This window comes from Hypanus sabinus, chromosome 29, assembly GCF_030144855.1.
Source record: "Hypanus sabinus isolate sHypSab1 chromosome 29, sHypSab1.hap1, whole genome shotgun sequence".
Classification (NCBI taxonomy): domain Eukaryota; kingdom Metazoa; phylum Chordata; class Chondrichthyes; order Myliobatiformes; family Dasyatidae; genus Hypanus; species Hypanus sabinus.
The window spans coordinates 42,108,592-42,134,131 of NC_082734.1; the positions used below are offsets into that span (position 1 = coordinate 42,108,592).

A 25,540-nucleotide genomic window follows, 5' to 3' on the forward strand; every position below is an offset into this window, starting at 1 on the left:
ACTCTACCTAGGCCTTTCAACATGCAATAGGCTTCAATGAGATCCTCCTTCATTCTTCTAAATTCCAGTGAGTACAGACCCAGAGCCATCCAACTACAAGGTATTCTTTTTATTAAAAAGGAGCCCAGCAGAAGTGTGTAATGCTCTAGAGAAACAAGGGCATTGCTGCTGGTTAAACAATAATTATTCCTCCTCACTTCAGCCAACGGGAGCAATGGAGCAGCATATTTCCATCAACTGTCTTGCCCTGACAAAGAGCAGCTGGAATGCTACAACCATGACTGTTCAGCAGCAGATGACTAGGTGACGAGAAAGGTGGAAATCGTCATTCAAAAAGATCTCCATGGGGAGGAGCAACTGGGTGGAGACTGAAATCTGCATGAAAAATATCGTGCTGTAAACTAAAAGAGAAAATGATCTCACTGAACAAGCCTGAGCAAGCCCTGTAATTGCAATAAAAATACAACATGTATTAACCCCGTGAGTACTGCGCAAGCCAAAAACCTTTTCAAAAATGTTTTGAAAAATTACATTAAGATTTTTTAAATCTTTTTTTTTTACAAGGAAAGGTTCTGGTTACAGGGCAGTGATGTGGAGTTAGGAGTCAGGCTCGAAAGCCAGTGATGAAGGACATCCAGAGTTTAGGCCTCCATTCCGTGCTCAATGGCCAGGGATGTGAACACAGGAAATGAAGGACATCCAGAGTCTTGGCCTCCACCTTGTGCCTGAATGCCAATGACATGAACAAGTACCGAAGGAACATCCAAAGTCAAAGTCAAATTTATTGTCAGGGTACATACACATCACCACATACAACCCTGAAATTCTTTTCCTGCAGGCATGCTTGGCAAGTCTATAAAACAGTAACTGTAAACAGGATTAATGGACAACAAACTGTGTAAATGCAGGTATAAATAACATGCATGAAATAACAACATAACAGAGTCCTTAAGTGAGTGTAGTTATTCCCTTTTGTTCAAGAACCTGATAGTTGAGGGGAAGTAACTGTTCTTGAACCTGGTGGTGCAAGTCCTGAGGTTTTTGTATTTTTTACCTGATGGCAGTTGCAAGAAAAAAAGCTTGGCTAGAGTGGGAGGATCATTGATAATGGATGCTGATTTCCTATGGCAATGTTTCATGTATATATGATCAATGGTTGTGATGTACTGGGCTGAATCCACTACCTTTTGTAGGATTTTCCACTCAAAGGCATCGGTGTTCCCATTCAGGCTGTAATGCAGCCAGTCAGCACACTTTCCACCACACATTTATAGAAGTTTACCAAGGCTTTTGTTGAAATGACGAATCTCCACAGACTCCTGAGGAAGTAGAGGTGGTGTTGTGCTTTCTTCTCAATTATATTTATATGATGGGCCCAGGACAGGTCCTCTGAGATAGTGACACCCAGAAATTTAAAGTTACTGACCCTCTCCACCTCTGATCCTCCAGTGATTACTGGCTCATGGACCTCTAGTTTCTCCCTTCTGAGGTCTACAATCAGTTCCTTGGTGTTACTGAAATTGAGTGAGAGGTTATTGTTGTTACACCACTCAGGCAAATTTTCAATCTCCCTCCTGTATGCTAATCAATTACCACCTTTGATACAGCCCACAACAGTGGTGGCATCAGCAACCTTGTCATGGTGTTGAAGCTGTACTTAGCCACACAGTCACGAGCAGGGGGCTAAGATCACATCCCTGCAGTGCTCCTGTGCTGATGGAGATTGTGAAGGATATGTTTTTGCCAATCTGTACTGACTAGGGTCCAGCATGGGGTTGCCAAGTGAGGAAATCCAGGACCAATTGCACAAGGGAGAATTGAGGTCCAGCTCTTGGTGTTTACTGATTAGCTTTGAGGGGATGGATACCGGACTGTCCCAGGATTGAATGCCCGTGAGAGCAGGAGGCTTGAGGGCTGGTAATTCAGTGTGACTGGAGAAAGCCTAGAGTTCGAGCTAGTCTGGGGGTCAATAACAAAGATCGAAGCCCGAATGTCAACCAGAAGTCCGGAAGTCAAAGCTCAGTGGCCGAAGCCTGGAGATTGGAGGCCCATCCTGGGGTCAGAGGCCTGTCCGCATGTGTGGGAGGATAGGAGGGAGGAACAGGGCCGCAACCAATGTGAGCTTGTCATGTTGGCTCCAGAATGTGTGGTGAGACTTGCAGGCTGCCCCCAGCACAGTGTTAATTGTGAATGTAAACAAGGCAAATACTGTATATTTCAATGTAAATAAATCTGAATCTAAAGTGTTAAAGTTATGACAGATACCTAACCTGCAGTCCCATTGTAAGCTATTTGTTCCACTGGAAACGCCAGTACATGAAACTAACTTGACTCAGATCGATGATCAAACATGGTACCGTCAGTGTGTATGGCTCAGGGCAGCAACATTTCCAGTTAAACTGCTAAAGACTTCGTTTTCCAGTTGACTTCCCAAACCACATGATTTACCAGTCTAAGAACACACATTACCTGCCTTTTTGAGAATGCAACGCAACCATCCAGGTTAGTTCATTCTCTAACTCTGTCTCAGGGGCAAGAAGAGAGAAAACTAGCCGAGCACAAAATCCATTACGTGTTGTGGATCCACTACATTATTTTGGCGCCAGTGTCCCTTTTAAGACCCATCTCTTAAATTCTGGCATCTGAATCCAAATTAATTTCAGCCTCAGAATCTGGTCAATCCTCAAACAGGTCAGAAATGAATCCTTCAGTTTACTTTGCCCATGTCACTGTGCTGCCCATCATGTGGCCCATATCTCTCCAAGCCCTTCCTATCCAAATGCCTTTTCAAAGTTGCGATTACTTCTGTCTCTGGCAATCCAAATCCAGATAAGCAGAACCCTCTAAGTGGAAAAACTTACCAATCAGATCTCCTTTAAATGTCTCCCCTTTCACCTTAAACCAAGTTCGAGGCTGCCATTAGAAAATGTCCCTACTGTACATCTTTAGAATCAGATTTATTATCATTGACAAAGACCATAAATTAAATCTGTTGTCTTGTAGCAGCAGTATAGTGCAGTAGATAGAAATCAATATAAATAACAATAAAATATATTAAAATATAAATAATTAGTACAAAAAAAGAGCAAAATAGAGAGGTAGTGTTCATGGACCACTCAGAAATCTGATGGCAGAGGGAAAGAAGCTGTTTCTAAAACACCAAGCATGCCTCTTCAGGCTCTTGTACCTCCTCCTTGATGGTAGTAGTGAGATGACAGCAAGTCCTGAACGGTGAAGATCCTTAACGATGGATACCTCCTTCTTGAAGCATCCCCTTTTGAAGATGTTCTTAATGGAAGGGAGGTTAATACCTATAATGGAGCTGGCTGAGTTTACAAATTTTCCAATCCTGTGCATTGGCACCTCTGTACCAAATGGTGTTATAAGCTGTCAGATGCTTTCCACGATACACCTGTAGAAATCGCTAGTATTTGGTGACATTACAAATCTCCTCAAACTCCTAATGAAATATAGCCACCAGCGTGTTTTTGTCACAATTGCGTTAAAGAGTTGGACCTGGGATAGATCTTCAGAGCTGTTGACACCTAGAATATTTGAAGCTGCTCACCCTTTCCACTGCTGTCAATTTGCCCTTCCTGAAATCCACAATCATCTCTTGATGATGCTGAGAGCAAAGTGTTTGTGGCAACATCACTCAACCAGCCAATCTATCTCACTCCTTTATGCTTCCTTGTCATCATCTGATTCTGTCACCGACAGTTGTGCTACTGGCAACTTCATTGATGACTTATCTATGACTCTTTTATCATATCTCATCTACAAGCCTCAACTTTTTCAGCCTCTGTAACGTCACCTCTCAACCTCCAATGTTCCAGTGAGAATAAACCCAATCTATCTAATCTCTCCTTACAACTCCAGCCCTCCATTCCAGGCAACGTCCTGATGTTTCTTTTCTGCACTCCTTATGTTTATTACATCCTTCCCACAGTGTAGCGACCTGTACAGAACTGCACATAATACTCTAAGTGAAACATGGCATTCCCACTCACAGAATGGCTTGGCCAATAAAGACCAAATACCTTCTTCACTATCCTACCCAACTATCTCCATTTTCAAGAAGACATGTCCTTGCACCCATAGAATCAGAATCAGCTTTAATATCACCTGTGTATATTAAATTAGAGACAGCAGTACAACACAATACATGATAATACAGAAAAAATGAATGAATTAAAGTATATGCATATTAATTAGTTACGTTAAAAATAGTACTGCAAAAACAAATAATTTAAAAAAGTGAGGTAGTGTTCATGGATTCAATATCCATTTAGAAATCGGATGGTAGAAGAGAAGAAGCAGTCCTGAATCGTTGAGTGTGTGCCATCAGCCTCTGCACCCACTTCCTAACGGCAACATTTAGAACACAGCATGTTGGGGGTGATGGGGGTCCTTTCCAAGGCACCGCTCCTTGAAGGTGTCCTGGATACTATGGAGGCTAGTACTCATGAAGAAGCTGATAAATTTTACGGCTTCCCTCAATCCTGTGAAATAGCAGCCCCCACTCCCCCAACCAGATGGTGAGGCAGCCTTTCAGGATGTTCTCCGTGCCCACCTGCAGAAACTTTCGAGTGTTTTAGGTGACAATCCAAATCTCTTCAAACTTCTAAAGAAACATAGCTGCTGTCTTGCCTTCTTCATAGCTGTATCGATATGATGTTGAGACCAGGGACACTGAGAGCCAGGAAACTGAAATTACACACCTTCTCCTTTTCTGATCCCTATGAGGATCGGTTCGTGTTTCCTCCTCTTAACCTTCCTGCACACCTCCCCCCTTCCTCCCCCCCCCCACCCCCAAATCCACATTCAGTTCTTTGGTCCCACGAACATTCAGTGCAAGCTGCTGCCAAGACACCACCAATCAGCCTGTGTATCCGCTCCTGTACACTCTCCCATCTTCTCTGTTCATCAACCTGCCCAAGGTCCCAACCACTTACCTGACATGTCTCATCAGAATTTGACTTCCCAAAGTTACCTACTTCACACATTCCTGAATTAAATTCCATCTGCCATCACTCTACCAAACTTGATTCAACAACATTCCAGTCCATTTCTTGACCCACCCACTAAATTAACAGATTGCATATTTGATATCACACTGGTCAACTGCCTTTTTGTTTTAAAAAGGCTCATCCTAAACTCTGCTTCAAGTATCCCTACTTACAACATGTGCAAGTTCAAGTAGGGATACATCTACCAGCCCTACTGAGTGTTACTGGCTCTTAAAAGGTATCTTGACTTTCAAATCCCTCAATGATCTCACCTCTCCCGACCCTCTCTGTTCCTTCAAAACTGACCTCTTGTGCACTCTGAATTTAAAAACTGCACCACTGATGATGCTGATTTTAATTGCTCAATATGTAAACTCTGGAATTCACCCCCTAAACTTCTCTACCCATGTCAGCTCTTCTCTTTGTCACAATTTCATCAGATGTGGCTTAATGTCAAACCTTGTTTTCAAAGAGTGCTTATGATCCACCTTGGTACATTTCTCTTGGATAAGGTGGTAAATAATTTCAGATTTGTTGTTATAATGCACATTAGTCACCATGAGGCTGTGAAACACCCAATGTAAAGATAATTTTCTAACTTTACCACCTAACCTTGTTTTAAAATGGTGGGTTTACTGTGAAATTATGCAGTAGTTTATGGGAAGAGGTTTTTAATTAGTATAATTCTTCTAAAGTACTTTCTAGCGACAACCAATATTTGAAATATAATACTATATTTTACTCTTCTGAATAAACTAAGCATGACATTCCATCCACAATCCATCCCTAAGTTCCATGCAAATGGTGATCTGCCTTCTTTGACCCACATATACAGTGCAAGTAACAAAGTCAGGGGTGGCATGGTTAGCAATACAGTACCTGCCACCAGCTTCAATTCCCAGCGCTGCCCGTCAGGAGTTTTTACGTTGCCACTGTGACAGCATGGGTTTCCTCATGGTGCTCCAGTTTCGTCCCACAGTCCAAAGATGTACTGGTTGGTAGATTAATTGGCCATTGCAAATAGCCTGTGATTAGGCTAGGATTAAATCATGGAATTGTTGGGCGGCATGGTTAGAAGTGCTGGAAGGACCAAATCAGTTCTGTACCTCAAAAATTAAAAGAAATAACGAGGACAGAACAGCAAACATTTCCAAGTTAAGATGGGTATGTGACCTGGAAGGGAATCTGCAGGTATTGGTGCAATGTTGCATCTGCTGACCTTATCTTTCTAGATTACAGCTGCATACTTGGAAGTTCTGTCAAAAAGTCTGGTTGGTTATTGTAGTGTCCAGTTTAGCCCTGGTGGTCAATATGAATTCAAACTGGCAGATCAGATTTAGATTTATTTATCACATGTGCATCAAAACATACAGCGACAATGCATCATTTACGTTAACAACCATCACACCCAAGTATGCATTGGGGGCTGCCCGCACTCTGGCGCCAAATAGTGTGCCCACCAGGCTCAGCAGTACACAGAGCACAACAATTTAACAAAGCAACAGCAAAACAAGCTCCACCCACAGACTCAGCAGTGTTCTTTGGCCTCCAGCCGATTTCTGAGTAAGCAGTTATCTATAGTTTAAAAGTTTATCAAGAAGTTTATTTATCAAACAATAACTCAAACCATGGAGTGGAATTGTAGTGTAGCAGTTAGCACAGCTCAGGGCTTTGGAGTTCAGAGTTAAATTCCAACATCCTCTGTAAGGAGTCTCTGTACATCCTTCCCATGAGCACGATGGTTTCCCCCGGGTGCTCCAGTTTCCTCCCACAGTCCAAAGATGCACTGAGTAGATTAACTGGCCATTGTAAGTTGTCCTGCAATTAGGTTTATGTTAAGTTGGGGTTTTTGGGGGATTACTTGGGTGGCCTGGCTCAAAGGGCCAGAAGGGCCTATTCTGCACTGTATCTCTCAATACTAAATGATAAATGTCAAATGTGGCAGCCAATTCACAGTAGAGATAAATGACAATTTAATCTACTTCTGATGATGTTGATAAGTGACACATTTTCCCCCACTACATCAAAACAATTCCTGTCCTTGTTTAATGCTGTATTATATTTTACTTTTAAACAGGCCAAACAGAAGACTGCAATGCTCAGAAAAAACACTTTCACTGCTGCTATGGAAATAGATGAGTTCTCAGTTTAACATTAGACAAAAGTCACCCATTCCAACAATTCAGTACCTCCAGTTTACACTCAGGTCTCAGTCTGTCTCTGACTCAGCAGAGGTTTAAACTGTCACACAGGTACCCTTTATCTGGTTACCGATGAGTTTTGCATTTTGGTTTGAAAGGCTTAGTGATTGAATGTTCCAATGAGCAAACAATGGTGGGCAATGGGAGAAGCAGAAGCAAGTCATTCTTCGTACAAACAAGTTGGATGAACGCAGCAGGTCGGGCAGCATCCGTTGAAAGGAGCAGTCAACGTTTCGGGCCGAGACCCTTTGTCAGGACTAAAGAAGGAGGGGGCAGGGGCCCTATAAAGAAGGTGGGGGGGGGGATTCTTTCATTCATTCTTCTTGCTGCTTGTATGGAACCCTTCATGAGTTTCATCCTTGTGCTTACCTCTCTGTATTGCTCCAATTTTAGTAAACGTCCTGCTCTCTGGTTGTATATATAGCTAAATCTGTTGAAGGAACTTGGTACCAATCGGCAATTTAACGGAACATACTCAAATTCCTTCCTTATGGATCTCATTGAAATATGCAGAAATTAGAAACATCACAAAGTAAATGAATAGTTACCCAAGGATCCCATGCAGCTACAAACTACTGCTATAATAATTCTATATTTGATACTTCCCATACAGTATACTTGGTGTGCTGACTTATGACCATGTGGGTGGGGAAGAGGGCAGAGTGCCTACCCCATATGACCACGTGGGTGGGTAACAGGACAGAATGCCTACCCCTTATGAACCAGAAGCAAATCTAGAGTAACTGACTGACCTGCCCACTACATCTTTCTGAAAAGTAATGTTATACATGAATGTAACCAACTGAAACAGAGTTTCTCCAGGCTCAGGGTGCAAAACACATCACCAACAGCACACAGCTCATACGGTTATGACAAAGGGAGGATGCTGACAAGGAAAGTCAAGGGCAGTACAAAAGCAAAAGAGAGGGTATATAATAGAGCAAACATTGGTGGGATGTTAGAGGATTTGGAAGCTTCAAAAAATACAGACAGCAACTAAAAGCCATAAGGAGAGAAAAGATGAAATATGAAGGTAAGCTAGCCAATAATATCAAAAAGAATATTAAAAGTTTTTCAGATCTATCAAGATTAAGAGAGGCAAGATTGGATTGCTGTAAAACAATACTGAAGAGGTAGTAATGGGGGACAAAGAAATGGTGGGTGAGCTTAATAAGTATTTTACGTCAGTCTTCACTGTAGAAGACACAGTTAAGTGTGCTAAAAATTCGAATGTGTTAGGGGGCAGAAGTAAGTGTAGCTGCTATTACTAAGGAGAAGGTGCTTGGGAAGCTGAAAGGTCTGAATGTAGATAAGTCACCTGGACCAGATGAACTATACCCCAGGGTTCTGAAACAGGCTGAAGAGATTGTGGAGGCATTAGTAATGATCTTTCAAGAATCAATAGATCCTGGAATGGTTCCAGAGAGCTAGAAATCTGCAAATATCACTCCACTCTTCAAGAAGGGAGAGAGGCAGAAGAAAGGAAATTATAGCCCAGTTAGTCTGACCGCACTGGTTGGGATGATTGTTAAGGTTGAGGTTTTGGGGTACTTGGAGGCCCATGATAAAATAGGCCAAAGTCAGCATGGTTTTCTATACAGGGAAATCTTGCCTGACAAATCTATTGGAATCCTCTGAGGAAATAACATACAGAATAGACAAAGGAGAATCAACAGATATTGTTTACTTGGATTTTCAAAAGGCTTTTGTCAAGATGCAGCATGAGGCTGCTTAACAAGATTAAGAGCTCACAGTATTATAGGAAAGATACTAGCATGGATAGAAGATTGGCCGACTAGTAGGAAGCAAAGAGTTAGAATTAGAATTAAGGGGGCCTTTTCTGGTTGGCTGGCCAAGTTTGCAGATGATATAAAGATAGGTGGAGGGGCAAACAGAGTTGAGGAAGCAGGAAGGCAGAGAAGTGACAGATGGAACATAGTGTCTAGAAGCAGTGTATGGTCAGTAAAAAAAAACAAGTGTGGATTATTTTCTAAAATATTCAATAATCAGAGATGTAAAGGGACTAGGGAATCTTTGTGCAGGATTCCCTAAAGGTTACCTTGCAAGTTGAGTCAGTGGTAAGGAAGACAAATGCAATATTAACATTCATTTTGAGTGGACTAGAATATAAAATCAAAGATGTGATGCTGAGGCTTTCTAAGGCACAGGTCACACCACACCCAACAGTTGTGGGCCCCTTATCCAAGCAAAGATGTGCTGGCACTGTAGAGGGTACAGAGGACGTTCATGAGAATGATTCCGAGAATGAAAGGATTTATGTATGAGCAGCGTGTTGATGGCTCTGTGACACCTCGCTGGAGTTTAGAAAAATGGGGGGGGGGGGGGGGAACCTATCAAAAATTGAAAGACCTTGACAGAGGGGATGGGGAGAGGATGTTTCCTATAGTGAATAGAGGGAAGTCAATTTAGAACAGAGAGGAGAAGGAATCCCTTTAGCAGACCGTGGTGAATCTGTGGAATTCATTACCATGGACAGCTGTGGAAGCCAATTCATTGAGTATACTTAAAGTGGGGGTGGATAGATTCTTGGTTAGTCAGAGCACCAAAGGTTACAGGAAAATGGGGTTAAGAGGGATAATAAATCAGCCATGATGGAATGGCAGAGCAGAGTCAATAGAACAAGTGACCTAATTCTGCTCCTACGTCTTAGTCTTTTCTCACTGCTACCTTCAAGGAGGACATACAGGAGCATGAACTGGGCTGGACTGGAAACAATGTCCTAGGGGGAGCGTTTGCTACTGCTGTTCAGGAGGCTTTAAACTAATGTGGCAGGGGGATGCAAACAAGTGCAGAGAGTCAGAGGGGTGTAAAATAAGGGTAAAAGCAAAAAGTAGTAAGGTGAGAAGTAAAAGTGGCAGGCAGGCAAATCCAGGGCAAAAAGCAAAAAGAGCCACTTTTCAACATAATTGTATAAGGGCTAACAGTGTTGTAAAAACAAGCCTGAGGGCTTTGTGTGTCAATGTGAGAAGCATTCGTAACAAGGTGGATGAATTGAGTGTGTAGATCGTTATTAATGAATATGATATAGTTGGGATCACAGAGACATGACTCCAGGGTGACCAAGGATGGGAGCTCAACATCCAGGGATATTCAATATTCAGGAGGAACAGACAGGAAAGAAAAGGAGGTGGGGTAGCATTGCTGGTTAGAGAGGAGATTAACGCAACAGAAAGGAAGGACATCAGCCTGGAGGATGTGGAATCGATATGGGTAGAGCTGCATAACACTAAGGGGCAGAAAACGCTGGTGGGAGTTGTGTTCAGACCACCTGACAGTGGTAGTGAGGTTGGGGATGGCATTAAACAGGAAATTAGAAATGCGTGCAATAAAGGAACAGTAGTTTTAATGGGTGACTTCAATCTACATATAGATTGGGTGAACCAAATTGGTAAGGGTGCTGAGGAAGTGGATTTCTTGGAATGTATGCGGGATGGTTTTCTGAACCAACATGTCGAGGAACCAATTAGAGAGCAGGCCATTCTAGACTGGGTACTGAGCAATGAGGAAGGGTTAGTTAGCAATCTTGTCGTGCGAGGCCCCTTGGGTAAGAGTGACCATAATATGGTGGAATTCTTCTTTAAGATGGAGAGTGACATAGTTAATTCAGAAACAAAGGTTCTGAACTTAAAGAAGGGTAACTTTGAAAGTTTGAGATGTGAAATAGCTAAGATTGACTGGCAAATGATACTTAAAGGGTTGACGGTGGATATGCAATGGCAAACATTTAAAGATCACATGGATGAACTACAACAATTGTTCATCCCAGTTTGGCAAAAGAATAAGCCAGGGAAGGTAGTGCACCCGTGGCTGACAAGGGAAATTAGGGATAGTATCAAGTCCAAAGAAGAAACATATAAATTAGCAAAAAAAAGCGGCACACCTGAAGACTGGGAGAAATTCAGAGACCAGCAGAGGAGGACAAAGGGCTTAATTAGGAAAGGGAAAAAAGATTATGAGAGAAAGCTGGCAGGGAACATAAAAACTGACTGTAAAAGCTTTTATAGATACGTGAAAAGAAAAAGATTGGTCAAGACAAATGTAGGTCCTTTACAGTCAGAACCAGGTGAATTGATCATAGGGAACAAAGACATGGCAGACCAACTGAATAACTACTTTGGTTCTGTCTTCACTAAGGAGGACATAAATAATCTTCCAGAAATAGTAAGGGACCGAGGGTCTAGTGAGATGGAGGAACGGAGGGAAATACAGATTCGTAGGGAAGTGGTGTTAGGTAAATTGAAGGGATTAAAGGCAGATAAATCCCCAGGGCCAGATGGTCTGCATCCCAGAGTGTTTAAGGAAGTAGCCCAAGAAATAGTGGATGCATTAGTGATAATTTTTCAGAACTCCTTAGATTTTGGATTAGTTCCTGAGGATTGGAGGGTGGCGAATGTAACCCCACTTTTTAAAAAAAGGAGGGAGAGAGAAACCGGGGAATTATAGACCGGTTAGTCTGACATCGGTGGTGGGGAAAATGCTAAAGTCGGTTATCAAAGATGTGATAACAGCACAATTGGAAAGAGGTGAAATCATCGGACAAAGTCAGCATGGATTTGTGAAAGGAAAATCATGTCTGATGAATCTTATAGAATTTTTTGAAGATGTAACTAGTAGAGTGGACAGGGGAGAACCAGTGGATGTGGTATATTTAGATTTTCAAAAGGCTTTTGACAAGGTTCCACACAGGAGGTTAGTGTGCAAACTTAAAGCACACGGTATTGGGGGTATGGTATTGATGTGGATAGAGAATTGGTTGGCAGACAGGAAGCAAAGAATGGGAGTAAACGGGATCTTTTCAGAATGGCAGGCAGTGACTAGTGGGGTACTGCAAGGCTCAGTGCTGGGACCCCAGATGTTTACAATATACATTAATGATTTAGACGAGGGAATTAAATGCAGCATCTCCAAGTTTGCAGATGACACGAAGCTGGGCGGCGGTGTTAGCTGTGAGGAGGATGCTAAGGGGATGCAGGGTGACTTGGATAGGTTAAGTGGGTGGGCAAATTCATGGCAGATGCAATTTAATGTGGATAAATGTGAGGTTATCCACCTTGGTTGCAAGAACAGGAAAACAGATTATTATCGGAATGGTGGCCGATTAGGAAAAGTGGAGATGCAACAAGACCTGGGTGTCATTGTACACCAGTCATTGAAGGTGGGCATGCAGGTATAGCAGGCGGTGAAAAAGGCAAATGGTATGTTGGCATTCATAGCAAAAGGATTTGAGTACAGGAGCAGGGAGATTCTACTGCAGTTGTCCAAGACCTTGGTGAGACCGCACCTAGAATATTGTGTGCAGTTTTGGTCCCCTAATCTGAGGAAAGACATTCTTGGATGATCAGCCATGATCATACTGAATGGCAGTGCAGGCTCGAAGGGCCGAACGGCCTACTCCTGCACCTATTTTCTATGTTTCTATGAAGACACACACTCAACTTCTTCTCCTCCGTTATCAAATTTCTGAATGGACACAAATATTTCTTATTGTAATTCATATTTTTTATGCATTGCAATGTACTGCTGCAAAACAGCATATGCCAGAGATATTAAACCTGATTCTGATTGCATTTGGAAGACAATTGAATTTGAACTTCCGAGGAAGGCTATGAAGGGTTAGCAAACTAGAGTAAGATGATATCCTCCAAACTCCAGACATGGCTCATGATAGCATTACAGACATACTCATAAACTTGTAAACATCAGCTCTAGTATTTCCATTCTTGTTATCCATTCCAGTTTCATTTTAGAATTCTCTGAAACACCCCTATTATTACTCTGGTTAGGCTGATGAGGAATGTGCAGCCATGGCCTGATTTGACACGCAAAATGCTTTTTCATTCTCCAATGTGCACGTCATCCAGTGCACTTTTCTTTTTAAAATTCTTGCAGCTGCAAACTTGTAAAGTGCTCAGTTATGTAGATGTGAAGGAGTTAGGAGATATGCAAAACCACCAAGGGGCTGTAGTCACGCAAGCCCTTCGTGATTCTAAACAACTTTTGAAATGTCAGAAATAGAGCACAGAGCAGTTTCAGATGTCTGGAGGCAAGTTCACATCTTCCTAAACATTAAATGATGCTCAAAGTGAAGATAACATTACACAGAGAAACAAGATGGTTTATTAAACAATAAAAGACATTGCCTATGTTGGGAAATAGTGCACATTCTCCTTTAATAAATGTATTCAAATACTGAAGCCACTATTTCAGGCAAGCTGAGGAGATTTAGTTTCCCTGACTGCATTCTGAAATTAATCTTGCTCTCCCAAGGAACATATAGCCTGCTGAATCTGTGACATTTCAGGCCTGACCTACTTTAGCTGCTGACTTCCTTGCTGCAATGATTCTAATCTGGACCAGTGAAATATGAGCCAACTGCAAGTTGATTTCCCCCAGTTAAATGGATGGATTTGGCTTTCCTTGGACCTGCCCATGACACAATAATCAGCGATGTTTACAATTGCAGCCAAGCAACAAAAACATTTTGAAGTGAGCTGCCTGATGGGATGATGGCACAAACCCACCTCTGTGAATCCAACAGACTGAGTTCACATTATGATTTTAGTAGTCCATTGGTATTAGTCCATGGAGCTTAGAAAAATAGAGGACTATGGGTAACCCTAGGTAATTTCTAAAGTAGGTACATGTTCGGCACAGCACTGTGAGCTGAAGGGTCGGTATTGTGCTGTAGGTTTTCTATGTTACTATGTATAGACTTTAAGAGTAACTTTAAGAGTATTTGAATGCATTTAGTTAAAGAAGAATATGCACTATTCCCCAAAATAAGCATTATCTTTTATGCTTAAAGTAGCGTGCATGGGGTGTCCAGGGAGGAGTAGCATCTCTGGTGAAGCGGCTTGTCATATCCATTCTAGGGCAGTTCCCTCACCTTTGGTCCCCACCGGGCACTCAGTTCTCATCCATGTCTCCAAGTAACTGCTTGCATGTGACAGCAGCCACACCCTGGTACAATGCTTCAGAGCCAGTGGACCACATATCCCTGTGAGATAGGGATATGCCTGTCCTTCTATATGAAGTCAGCTCCACCAGACTGGGTGGAAAAGATCAACCGTGAGGTCCAAAGGCTAGGAAGGCAGTTCTGCAATGCTCCATAGAGAGCGAAGGGCACAACAAGGCACAGAAGAAGTCATGGCCATCCATTGCAAACAATGAAGACCTTAGGTTGTGACAAAGTACTGGGCTTAGACTTTCAAGATAGAAAGAGTGGAACTGACCAGTGCAACAGCTTTTCAACTTTAAAAGGCCGCCCGCGTTTCCTGTCATCGGATAAGACAGACAACCACCACCAGTATTAAAGGTACAGAAACAACCCTTTCTTCCAACTTCCCTGCTAATGTTCCTGAGACAGCAACTTTTAAAATCAGTGTAGGGACAACTCTTTACCTCTTACTGATTTCAGTTCCATATGCAGACTCAATAACTGTGTTGATCTCTTGGAAATACCGCAAAATTGATTAACTTTACCTTCATATTTGTCTTAGCTTTATTCAATTATCTTTCTCTTACCAACAGGAGTGGAAAATAAAGTTCAAATGTAGAAACATAATATTAAGAAAATTATATGGGCGGGAGTGGGCATGGCGCAAAAACAATTCTATAATTCCACCAGTTGCTGGAAAACTGACTTCGACAAGATGACACCGCCATTGACAATACCAAAAGCTGGTTGAATTAACAACTTGAGGCCAACAGTTGGTAGGGTCAACCTCTGATTTAATTTTACATATACAGTGAATTCCAGTTAATTGGGCCACCAGTTTATCGGAGTAGCTGCTTATTTCGGACAACTCTTAAGGAACAAAAACTAATCAAGAAAATAGTCGGGATTCCCTTTGTTTATTTGAGATACTTTGCTGCTTAATTGGGATGGAAGACTGTTGCTAAACAGTTTTTAAATAGCATTAGTCACATGCGCATTGTGTGGCCATTCGACACACCATGCTTAGAGTCAACAGTTTTTAAAAAGCTTGCATGTGTTTATGTTCAAAAAGAGATTTTTATCACTGATAACTGGTGAGTAATAAACATCAAGACAATTCAGAACTGTTTTGTTCACTGTAGTTTCAAGCATTCAGGCTAGGAGATGCTAGAAATGAAATGATTTCACCACTTCAACAAGTTAGGGTTATGAAGAATTTGAAGATATTGACAATCATCTTGAATGTTACAATGAAAATGAAGATTTGGAGGATGCAACTATTGAAAGCATTGTTTGAAAACAGTCCCTTATCTGCACTGATTTTATTCAATTACAGTCAATCAAAAGAACAGGTAGAGTACACTGGATTAATTCCTCCAATAATTATTAGGAACTAATAATTTTTGTAGTATAAGTTTTGTAGTATTATATTAGTTTTGACAGTGCTCTAATTTGTTCTGTACTTCACTTAAATACATCATTTGGTACTCAGTTAATGGTAGTTTGTCTTTTTTTTAAATACATTTTTAAATATTTCCATGAAACTTTAGCTAAATGTGGCAGCTGCTTAACTGGGCTAAAATGCACTTGGTCCCAATGTGTCCCAATTAACCTGAATCCACTGTAGGGAAGATATATATCTTATTGCAAATTTTAGATTGTTTATTATGTATTGCAATGTATTGCTGCCATAAAACACATTTCAAGATGTATGCCAGTGATATAAACCTGATTCTGATACAATAAAAACTAAAATGCTGGAAAATGTGCAGCCGCTGAAGTAGTGCCTGCTGAGAAAAACAGTTAAAACTTTAGATAGATCATCAAATGAAGTGTTCTGCTTCTGTCTCCATCAGGGCTGATCGATCCTCTAAACTTTTCCAGCAAGCAAGCTCACCAGTGCCTCTACTTCCTTGGAAATTTGGCATGCCTCCTTTGACCCTAACCAAATTTTTAATCAATGCAATCATCCTATCTGAATGCATCACGGCTTGGTAGGTAACTACTTTGCCTGTGCCTGCAAGAAGCTGCAGAGATATAGCTCAGCACATCATGGAAACCGCCCTCCCCTCCATGCACTCTGTCAACACTTCCTGCTGCCTTGGTAAAACATAATCAAAGACCACACCTGGACATTCTTTCTCCTCCCCTCTCCCTTCAGATAGAAGATACAAAAGGATGAAAGCACATACCACTAGGCTCAAGAACAACCCTCATGCCACTATTAGAAGACCACTGAATGGGTCCCTACTTCGATGAGATGGACTCTTGATCTCATAATTTACTTCCCTATGTCCTGAGCTTTATGGTTTACCTTCACAGCACTTTCTCTGCAAACGTAACACTTTCTGTTTTACTTCAATGCACTACTGTAATTAATTGACCCGTGTAAACTGTATGCAAGACAGCTTTTCACTGCATCTCAGTACATGCGGAAATAAATAAGTCAATAATAGTTTGCAGAATTTTGCTTTTGAATGAATCTTACGTATCCAGTAAAGTGCCTTTCCTTCATATACTGAACTAAGGTCTGAGCTCCACTCAATAGACAGATGATTACAAATTTGCAATCCAATGTATGATTGAGGCATAATGCACTGAGCTGTTGACTACCCTCTAGGTGGTTAGAAGATCCCTCTGGCACTAATTCAAAGACAAATAGGGATTTCAGCCCAGTATCACGTTCTTTATTTATCAAGGTACAGTATCGTGCTTATTAATACAATGTACGTGCACATATTGACTGCCACTTTCCAAAATTTCTATCAAATTGCTCATGAGATACATGCTCTCCTTTGATTCATTGTGCAGCAGTAACCACAATTCAAGTCATGATTTATCTTAGTGTTTGGAACATCCAACTGTGGCAAGAAATGTATCAAGTCCTGGTGAATGCAACACACACAAAATGCTGCAGGAACTCAGCAGCATCTACGGAGAGGAATAGAGTCGACATTTCAGGCTGAGACACTTCATCTGGACAGGAAAGAAAGCGGGAAGAAACCCGTTCGAGGTGGTTGGGGGAGGGGGGAAAGCGAAGAAGCACAACCTGGCAGTGATGGTGATACCAAGTGAGGGGGAAGGTGGGTGGGTGGGGGAAGGGGAAGGAGGGTGAAGTGAGAGCCTGAGAGCTGATAGGTGGTAATGGACTGAAGGAAAAAGAACCTGATAGGAGAAGAGAGTGGAGGGGCACCAGAGGCAGGTGAAACGAAGAAAAGGGGTAAGAGGGGAGCCAGAATGGAGAATGGAAAACAGAGAGAAACAGGGTGGTTGGGGGTGGGGAGAAATTACCGAAAGCTGGAGAAATTAAAACTAGTCAATGCAAGCAGCATGAGAACAATGAGAATCTGGACACAAGAACATGTTATTAACCAAGTATAACAGCATAAGGTATTGAAACAAGATTCAGCAAACGAACCCTAAAGCTTGCTAGTCAGTCGATAAAACAATGGATTAACTCATCTTGGCTCAATTCTAGTTTTTTCCTTTACCCACAATAAAATAGAATATTGAAACATGGTGTTTACTTTTAGATGGTGAGAGTGTTAGTGTTCAGAAAGACTTGGGTGTATCACAGAAGTTAATATGTAAATATGCCAACCCATTAGGAAGGAAAACATTAAATGGACCTTTACTGACTTACTCCAATTATAAAGCACTACAGTCAGAAGACAGCTAGGAATGATGTGTACAAGGAGAGATATTTGTTATAGAGGGACTGTAGTACAGTTTTGCCAGATGAATTCCTGTGATGGAGGGTTTGGGATATTCACAAAGGTTATTAACAGATAATAAAAATTATATTGTGTGACATCAGTGAAACAAACAAAAGTGCAGATTTGGAGTTGGAGTTGGCACTTTCCCTGGCTAGAATATTTAGAGAATATGGTCCTGGGTCCTGGGTGTCCTGAAGGACTGGTCCTTCAGGACAGATATGAGCAGTAACTTTTCCCAGAGTATAGTGAATCCTTGCAATTGTCTACCCAGGAAGTCTGACATATTTTAAATCATTAAAAACAATAAAGGATATGGGATTCATACAGGAAAGCAAGATAGAAAAGTAACCTTACCTTAAAAGAATAACACAACAAATATAGTTTGAGAGCTAACTGGCTTATTCTTTTCATATTTTCTCAGGACATTAGAAGCCAATCCATGCACAAAGTACATACAGCAACCACTCCCCACCCAACTTCCCTGCAACCTATTCTTCCATGCCCTGTTACCTGTTCATATAGGTTACCCAATAACCTATTCATATAAGGTCTGCCCTTCTCAGTCTGGAATAAGTTTAAAGTTCAAAGTAAACTTTCTATCAAAGTACATATATGTCACTGAACACAACTCTGCTCACTTCTTGTTGGTGCCATTAGGAAAAAGGCACAGAAACCTCACCAATTGCCCCTGAACCATCACTCTCAAGGACTCTTCATCTCATGTTCTGGATATTCATTGCTTCATTATTTATCATTACTGTTTCTTCTCTTTCTTTTACATTGGCATAGTGTATTGGTTTTTTTTGCGCACTGGCTGTTTGTCCACCTTGCTGGGTCCAGTCCAGAAACAAAATTGACTCTATTTTGTTTCTTGTATTCACTATGAACACCCACAAGAAAATGAATCTCAGGCATGCATATGGGGGCATGTATGTACTTTGATATTAAATTTACTTTGAAGATTATATTCTTGTGAGCATTCACAAAAAAATACAAGAAACGTAATAGAAACAATGAAAGATCACCCCCAACAGGATGGGCAAACAACCAATGTGCAAAAGACAAACTGTGCAAATACAAATGAAAGTTAAAAAAAAAATTTAAATTAAAAAAAGTCCTAAAAGTGAGTCCACAGGTTGTAGCAGTTCAGTGATGCGGCGAGTGAAGTTATCCCCTTTGGTTCAAGATCCTGATGGTTGAGGGGTAATAACCATTTCTGAACCTGGTCGTGTGAGTCTTGAGGCTCCTATACCTCCTTCCTGATGGCAGCAGCAAAAAGAGTGTGTGAGCTGGATGGTGGGGGACCCTGATGATAGATGCTGCTTTCTTGTGACACTACTCCACGCTGATGTACTTAATGGTGGCAAGGAATTACACGTGATGGACAGAGACATATCCACTACTTCTTGTAGGGTTTTCACATTCAAGGACATTGGTGTTTCCATACCAGACTGTGATGCAGCCAGTCAATATACTCTCCACCACACATCTGTAGAAGTTTGTCAAAGTTTTAGATGACATGCCAAATCTTCGCAACTTCTAGGGAAGCAGAGATGCTGGTGTACTCTCTTTGTAACTGCACTTGCGTGCTGGACCCAGGACAAATCCTCTGAAGCCAAAAGAGATAAACTTAGCTCCCCTTGTAAAATCAGAAGTAACTAGCCTGTGTGTATTCCTTGATTCAGAATTGAATTTTAAATACCAAATAAAGAAAGTTACTAGAGAAGCATATCACTTAAGAAATATTGAAAAGACATGTTTGTTTCTGTATTGTAATAATGCTAAAAAACTAATTCACGCCTTTATATCGAATAGACTAGATTACTGTATTGGACTTTCTACTGGCCTTCCAAAGAAATCTATTGACATATTTCAACTCATTCAGAACACCACTGCTAGAATTTTAACCAAAACCAGGATGAAGGAACATATCACTCCTGTACTAGCTGCTCTGCATCGGCTTCCTCTGTCTTTCAGAAATGATTTTAAGGTTCTCTTACATATTTTTAAAGCTCTTAATGGTCTGGGACCAGACTACGTCACAGAATCAGTTTTGTGTTTTAATCCTGCCTGAGCTCTCAGGTCTTCTGCTGGTCTCTTAACTTTAAAGAATCTCCTTCAAAAGATCATTGGCATGTCAGCTTTTTTTAAACAAGGCTCCTAAGCTGGAGAATTCAATAACTAACACCACCATACAAGGAATGCAGACTCAGTTGACACTTTTTAATGCCAGCGCAAAACCTATTTATTTAAACTTGCTTTTAACCAAGATCTTATTGTGCTCCCTCTGTGATTCCCTTGTCCTTTCATCGGTCCTCACTAATCTCCCTCCTGACACTTACCCCTGCAAACGGCTGAAGTGCTACATCTGTCCATTCACCTCCTCCTTTACCTCCATTCAGAGCCCCAAACAGTCATTCCAGGTGTGGCAACACACCACCTGGGAATCTCCTGGGATTGTCTACCGTGTCCGGTGCTCCCGATGCAGCCTCCTCTACACTAGTGAAACCCGATGTAAACTGGGGGACTGCTTTGCCAAGGACCTCCACTCCATTCACCAAAAGTGGAACTTGCTTGTGGCCAAACGTTTTAGTTCCGATTCCCATTCCAACATGGCAGTCCATGGCCTCCTCTTGTGAGGCCACCCTCAGGGTGGAGGAACAACACCTTATATTCCATCTGGGTAGCCTTCAAACGGACAGCATGAAATTTCTCCAATAAAAAAAGAAATTCCCTTCTCCTCTCCTCTTCTTCAATTCCCCACTCTGGCCTCTCCTTTTCTCACCTGCCAACCACCTCCTCCTGGTGCCCCTCCACTTTCCCTTTCTCCTAGAGTCCATTCTTCTCCCTCATCAGATTTCTTCCTCTCCAGCCCTTTATCTTTTGCACCCACCTGGCTTCACCTATCGCCTTCTAGCTAACCTTCTTCCCCTCCCCACACTTTTTTATTTTGGCATCTTCCACTTTCCTTTCGAGTCCTGAAGGGGGTCTCGTTCATGTCTGTTCATTTCCATAGCTGCTGCCTGACCTGCTGAGTTCCTCCAACATTTTGTGTGTATATCTTTTTGTCTTTTATTTTAATGTTTATTTTAACCCCTTTGAATTACATCATTTGTATGAAATTGCTTGATAAATAATTAATTTCATCTCAATTCTGAACTGATTCTACGATCTACAGACTCATTTTCAAGGATTCTATACATTCTCATTTTTATTTCTATTTGCACCGTCTGCACTTTAAACATTGGCAGTTATCAAGCTTTGTGTATACTTTTTAAAAATTCTATTGTATTTCTTTCCCCTGTAAATGTCTGGAAGAAAATGAATCCAAAGTAATATGGTAACATAAATGTTCTTTGATAATGAATTTACTTTGAACCTTCACTGTTCTCTTTGTAACTGTAACACATATTCCACCCTTGTACCAGCTCAATATACTTGGGTGTTGAAATAATCTAATGATTTGTTATGATTCTAACAGCCAGACAACAGACTCAGTCAACAGGGTGAAGGTGCCTTTAATGAGGATGCAGACTGCTACTGAGCATATTGGGATGGGCAAGGGGAAACAAAAAAAGCAGCCAGCTGTGAAGGTAGGGAAAACGCAAGCATACCTTCCAAGACCTTCACTCTGGGCATATGAAACCTGAGCCGTGCCCACCAAAGTCACAATCCTACTGGATGGCATTTGGTGTGACCAGGATGCCCTGGTTCACATTGTCCTAGATGAATACACAGTTTGGTTGCCGTCCATCCCAATTCCTTAGGTGGGTTGGAGCACTGCTCTCTACCAGGAGCTGGGAGAGTTGGTGACCATTTGGCAACGAGCATCTGCCCACGGGAATCCCAGCCCCTTGCCCATGTGCAGGCTGCCAGCACGCATGCACGGGGATAAGGTCGCCGCCTATGGCCGGCGCAGTGCACCCCGGTACTTGCAGTCCATAGGGCGCCAATTCTCATCTACTGAGGACAACAAAAACTACAGCTCCCTTAATGCCCCGCGCCCACAGAGCATGCGTAACCGTCAGGCAAAAATCCCGTTATACAGGACTGCGAGCAAAACAGTTTTTCCTCACAAAAAACTGAAGAATACAACTGTATTTGGCGAGACTACCCAGGCTTACCCCATTAACCAATCCATAAGCTCTGCACTCTTCGCGGCCTCCAACGTAATTTATGCAGAAATAAACGTCTTTTTCAGATAGAAGACGTTAATTTAATGCAGCTCTTTCTGCAGGTAGGTTGCAGAAGCGCCAGAGTTGTGACTCTTCGTGCGGCGGCACTGAAGGAGAATCCCGTCGGAGCCCCAGATCTGTCATTCAAACGGAGTTTTCCTCGCTCACCGGAAGTAAACACTACCGTGTGACGTCACTGGGCGCGTTATTTATAGCCTCCAGAACGCGCCTTGCGTTCGGTGCGTCATGACATCACGAGCAGCCGCCTTCTCCGAGTGTGCACCGGCCCCTGAAAGTCGTGAGTTCAAATCCTGCTCGAGGCATAGTAGAATAAAACCAGGCGTAGGGAATAGGTTGTAAACACAATATATTCTGCAGATGCTAGAAATCTTGAGACGTAAGCAGCAGTGTCGGAGATGCTGTCTTTTGGGATGAGCCCTGTTGAAGGATCTCAGTCTTCTCCAGAGATTCTGCTGATAACCTGCTGAGTTCCTCGGGATTTCCAGCATATGCAGCATCTCTTGTGTGTGGGATGAGATTCTTTAGTTTTAAGAATCAGAATCACATGTTATTGTCACTGTCTTATATGGCATGAGATTTGTTGTTTTGCTTAGAAGTAGAGTATAACGACATAAAGTACTTTAAATTATCAAATAAATAGTGCAAAAAAAATAATAACAAGGCAATGTTTATGTATTCATGGACTATTCCAGGAACAAGTTGCAGTGGTCCTGTCTCTGGCACTGAGGTTGGACCCTCGACTAAGAAGGGGAGGTAAGAAGAGGAAGAGGGAAGAGAAGAGAGCGGTAGTGATAGGGGATTCTATAGTCGGGGGGCGGATAGGAGATTTTGTGGGGAAGATCGGGAGTCTCGGATGGTATGTTGCTCCCCTGGTGCCGGGGTCCGAGACATCTCAGATCGGGTGCAGGTTATTCTCGAGAGGGAGGGCAAGAATCCAGATGTTGTGGTCCATGTAGGGACCAACGACGTGGGTAGGATGAGAGTGAGGGGGTCCTGCGTAGGGAGTTCAGGGAGTTAGATGCGAAGCTGAAGAGCAGGACCTCCAGGGTAACAATGTCAGGATTGCTACCTGCGCCACGTGCGAGTGAGGCAAGGAACAAAAGGATTATACAGATTAATATGTGGCTGAGAGGATGGTGCAGGAGGGAGGGCTTCAGGTTTTTAGATAATTGGGCTTTGTTCCAGGGAAGGTGGGATCTGTTCCGATGGGACGGTTTACACCTGAACTGGAGTGGTACTAACATTCTTGCAGGGAAGTTTGCTAGTGCTTCTTGGGGGGGGGGGGGTTCAACTAAATTTGCAGGGGGTAGAGATCCAGAATGCAAGATGAAGAATAAAGGACAGGTGGGGACGACACGGTTCCGGAATATTAAGTGTGTAGTAGAGAAAGGTGAGGCGGAACAAGTGATAAGGAGGACACATGTACAGAGGGATGGTCTGACGGAACATGGAGTTAAATGTGCAGAAAGAATAAGTAAATTTAGAAAGGACAACAAAATTCAAGGGGCGTATAGCCCGATGGGAGTTCGGGGAGCTGGGTTAAGCACAATAGGCTGCGATTTAAACAGGAACAGTAAGGGCAAAAAGACCCTAATGAGTGTTGTCTACAGGCCACCGAACAGTAGTATGGATATTGGGTGCAAGTTGAATAGGGAGTTAACATTGGCATGTGGCAAAGGTAATGTCGCAGTAGTTATGGGGGATTTCAACATGCAGGTGAACTGGGAGAATCAGGTTGGTGCTGGACCACAGGATAGGGAGTTTGTAGAGTGCCTACAGGATGCATTCTTGGAACAGCTTGTACGAGAGCCGAGAGGCTATTCTGGATTTAGTGTTATGTAATGAACAGGATTTGATAAGCGATCTTGAAGTAAAGGAGCCATTAGGAGGTAGTGACCATAATATGATAAGTTTTTATCTGCAATTTGAGAAGGATAAGGGCAGCTCGGAGGTGTCAGTGTTGCAGTTGAACAAAGGAGACTATGGAGCCATGAGGGAGGAGCTGGCCAAAGTTCACTGGACTGATATCCTAGCAGAAAAGACAGTGGAACAGCAATGGCAGGTATTCTTGGGAATAATACACAAGGTGCAAAATCAGTTCATCCCCCAGAGAAGGAAGGATTCAAAGGGGGGAAAGGGGCCACAGTGGTTGACAAAGGAAGTCAGAGATTGCATAGTATTAAAAAAAAGGAAGGATGACAGAGCTAAGGTGAGTGGGAGGACAGATGATTGGGAAATTTTTAAGTAACAACAGAACTTAACTAAAAAGGCAATACGAGGAGAAAAAATGAGGTACGAATGCAAGCTAGCCAGGAATATAAAGGAGGATAGCAAAAGTTTTTTTTAGGTATGTGAAGAGAAAGAAGATAGTTAAGAACAACGTTGGGCCCTTGAAGAATGAATTGGGGGAAATTGCTATGGGAAACAGAGAAATGGCAGAAGAATTTAATAAGTACTTTAGATCTGTCTTCACTGGGGAAGACACAAGCAATCTCCCAGATGTATGGATGGGCCAAGGACATAGGGTAACAGAGGAAATGAAACAGATTGACATTAGGAAGGAAACGGTGATGAGTAGACTGATGGGACTGAAAAGGCTGACAAATCCCCAGGTCCAGATGGTCTGCATCCTAGGGTACTAAAGGAGGTGGCTCTGGAAATTGCAGATGCATTGGTAATGATTTTCCAATGTTCCTTAGATTCAGGATCAGTTCCTGAGGATTGGAGAATGGTTAATGTTATCCCACTTTTTAAGAAAGGAGGGAGGGAGAAAACAGAGAACTATCGTCCTGTCAGCCTAACATCAGTAGTGGGGAAGATGATAGAGTCCATTATTAAAGATGAAATAGTGGCATATCTAGATAGCAGTGATAGGATTGGGCCGAGCCAGTATGGATTTACCAAGGGCAAATCATGCTTGACTAATCTATTGGAGTTTTTCGAGGATGTAACCAGGAAGTTAGACAAGGGAGATCCAGTGGATGTAGTGTACCTTGATTTTCAGAAAGCATTTGATAAGGTCCCACATAGGAGATTGGTGGGTAAAATCAGAGCTCATGGCATTGGGGGGAAGATATTGACATGGATAGAACTAGTTGGCAGATAGAAAGCAAAGGGTGACGGTGAATGGGTGTTTCTCAAAATGGCAGGTGGTGACTAGTGGGGTGCCACAGCTGTTTACGATTTACATCAACGATTTAGATGAAGGCATTGACAATAATATCAGCAAATTTGCTGATGATACTAAGCTGGGTGGCAATGTGACATGTGATGAGGATGTTAGGAGAATTCAGGGTGACTTGGATAGGCTGGGTGAGTGGGCAGATACTTGGCAGATGATGTTTAATGTGAATAAGTGTGAGGTTATCTACTTTGGGAGTAAGAACAGGAAGGCAGATTATTATCTGTATGGTATAGAGTTAGGTAAGAGAGAAATACAAAGAGATCTAGGAGTCCTTGT

The 25,540-nt window shown here is 42.2% G+C and overlaps 1 protein-coding gene across 1 annotated transcript in view; it reads right to left on the reverse strand.

The window, feature by feature from the left end:
- Window positions 1–22,217, reverse strand: part of LOC132383262 (MOB kinase activator 2-like) — a 66,261-nt gene extending 44,044 nt beyond the window's left edge. The window contains exon 1 of the mRNA XM_059954223.1: window positions 22,009–22,217. Coding sequence (XP_059810206.1) covers window positions 22,009–22,025 — 17 coding nt within the window. The 5' untranslated portion in view covers window positions 22,026–22,217. The remainder of the gene's footprint in view (window positions 1–22,008) is intronic.
- Between the last annotated feature and the right edge of the window lie 3,323 nt (window positions 22,218–25,540).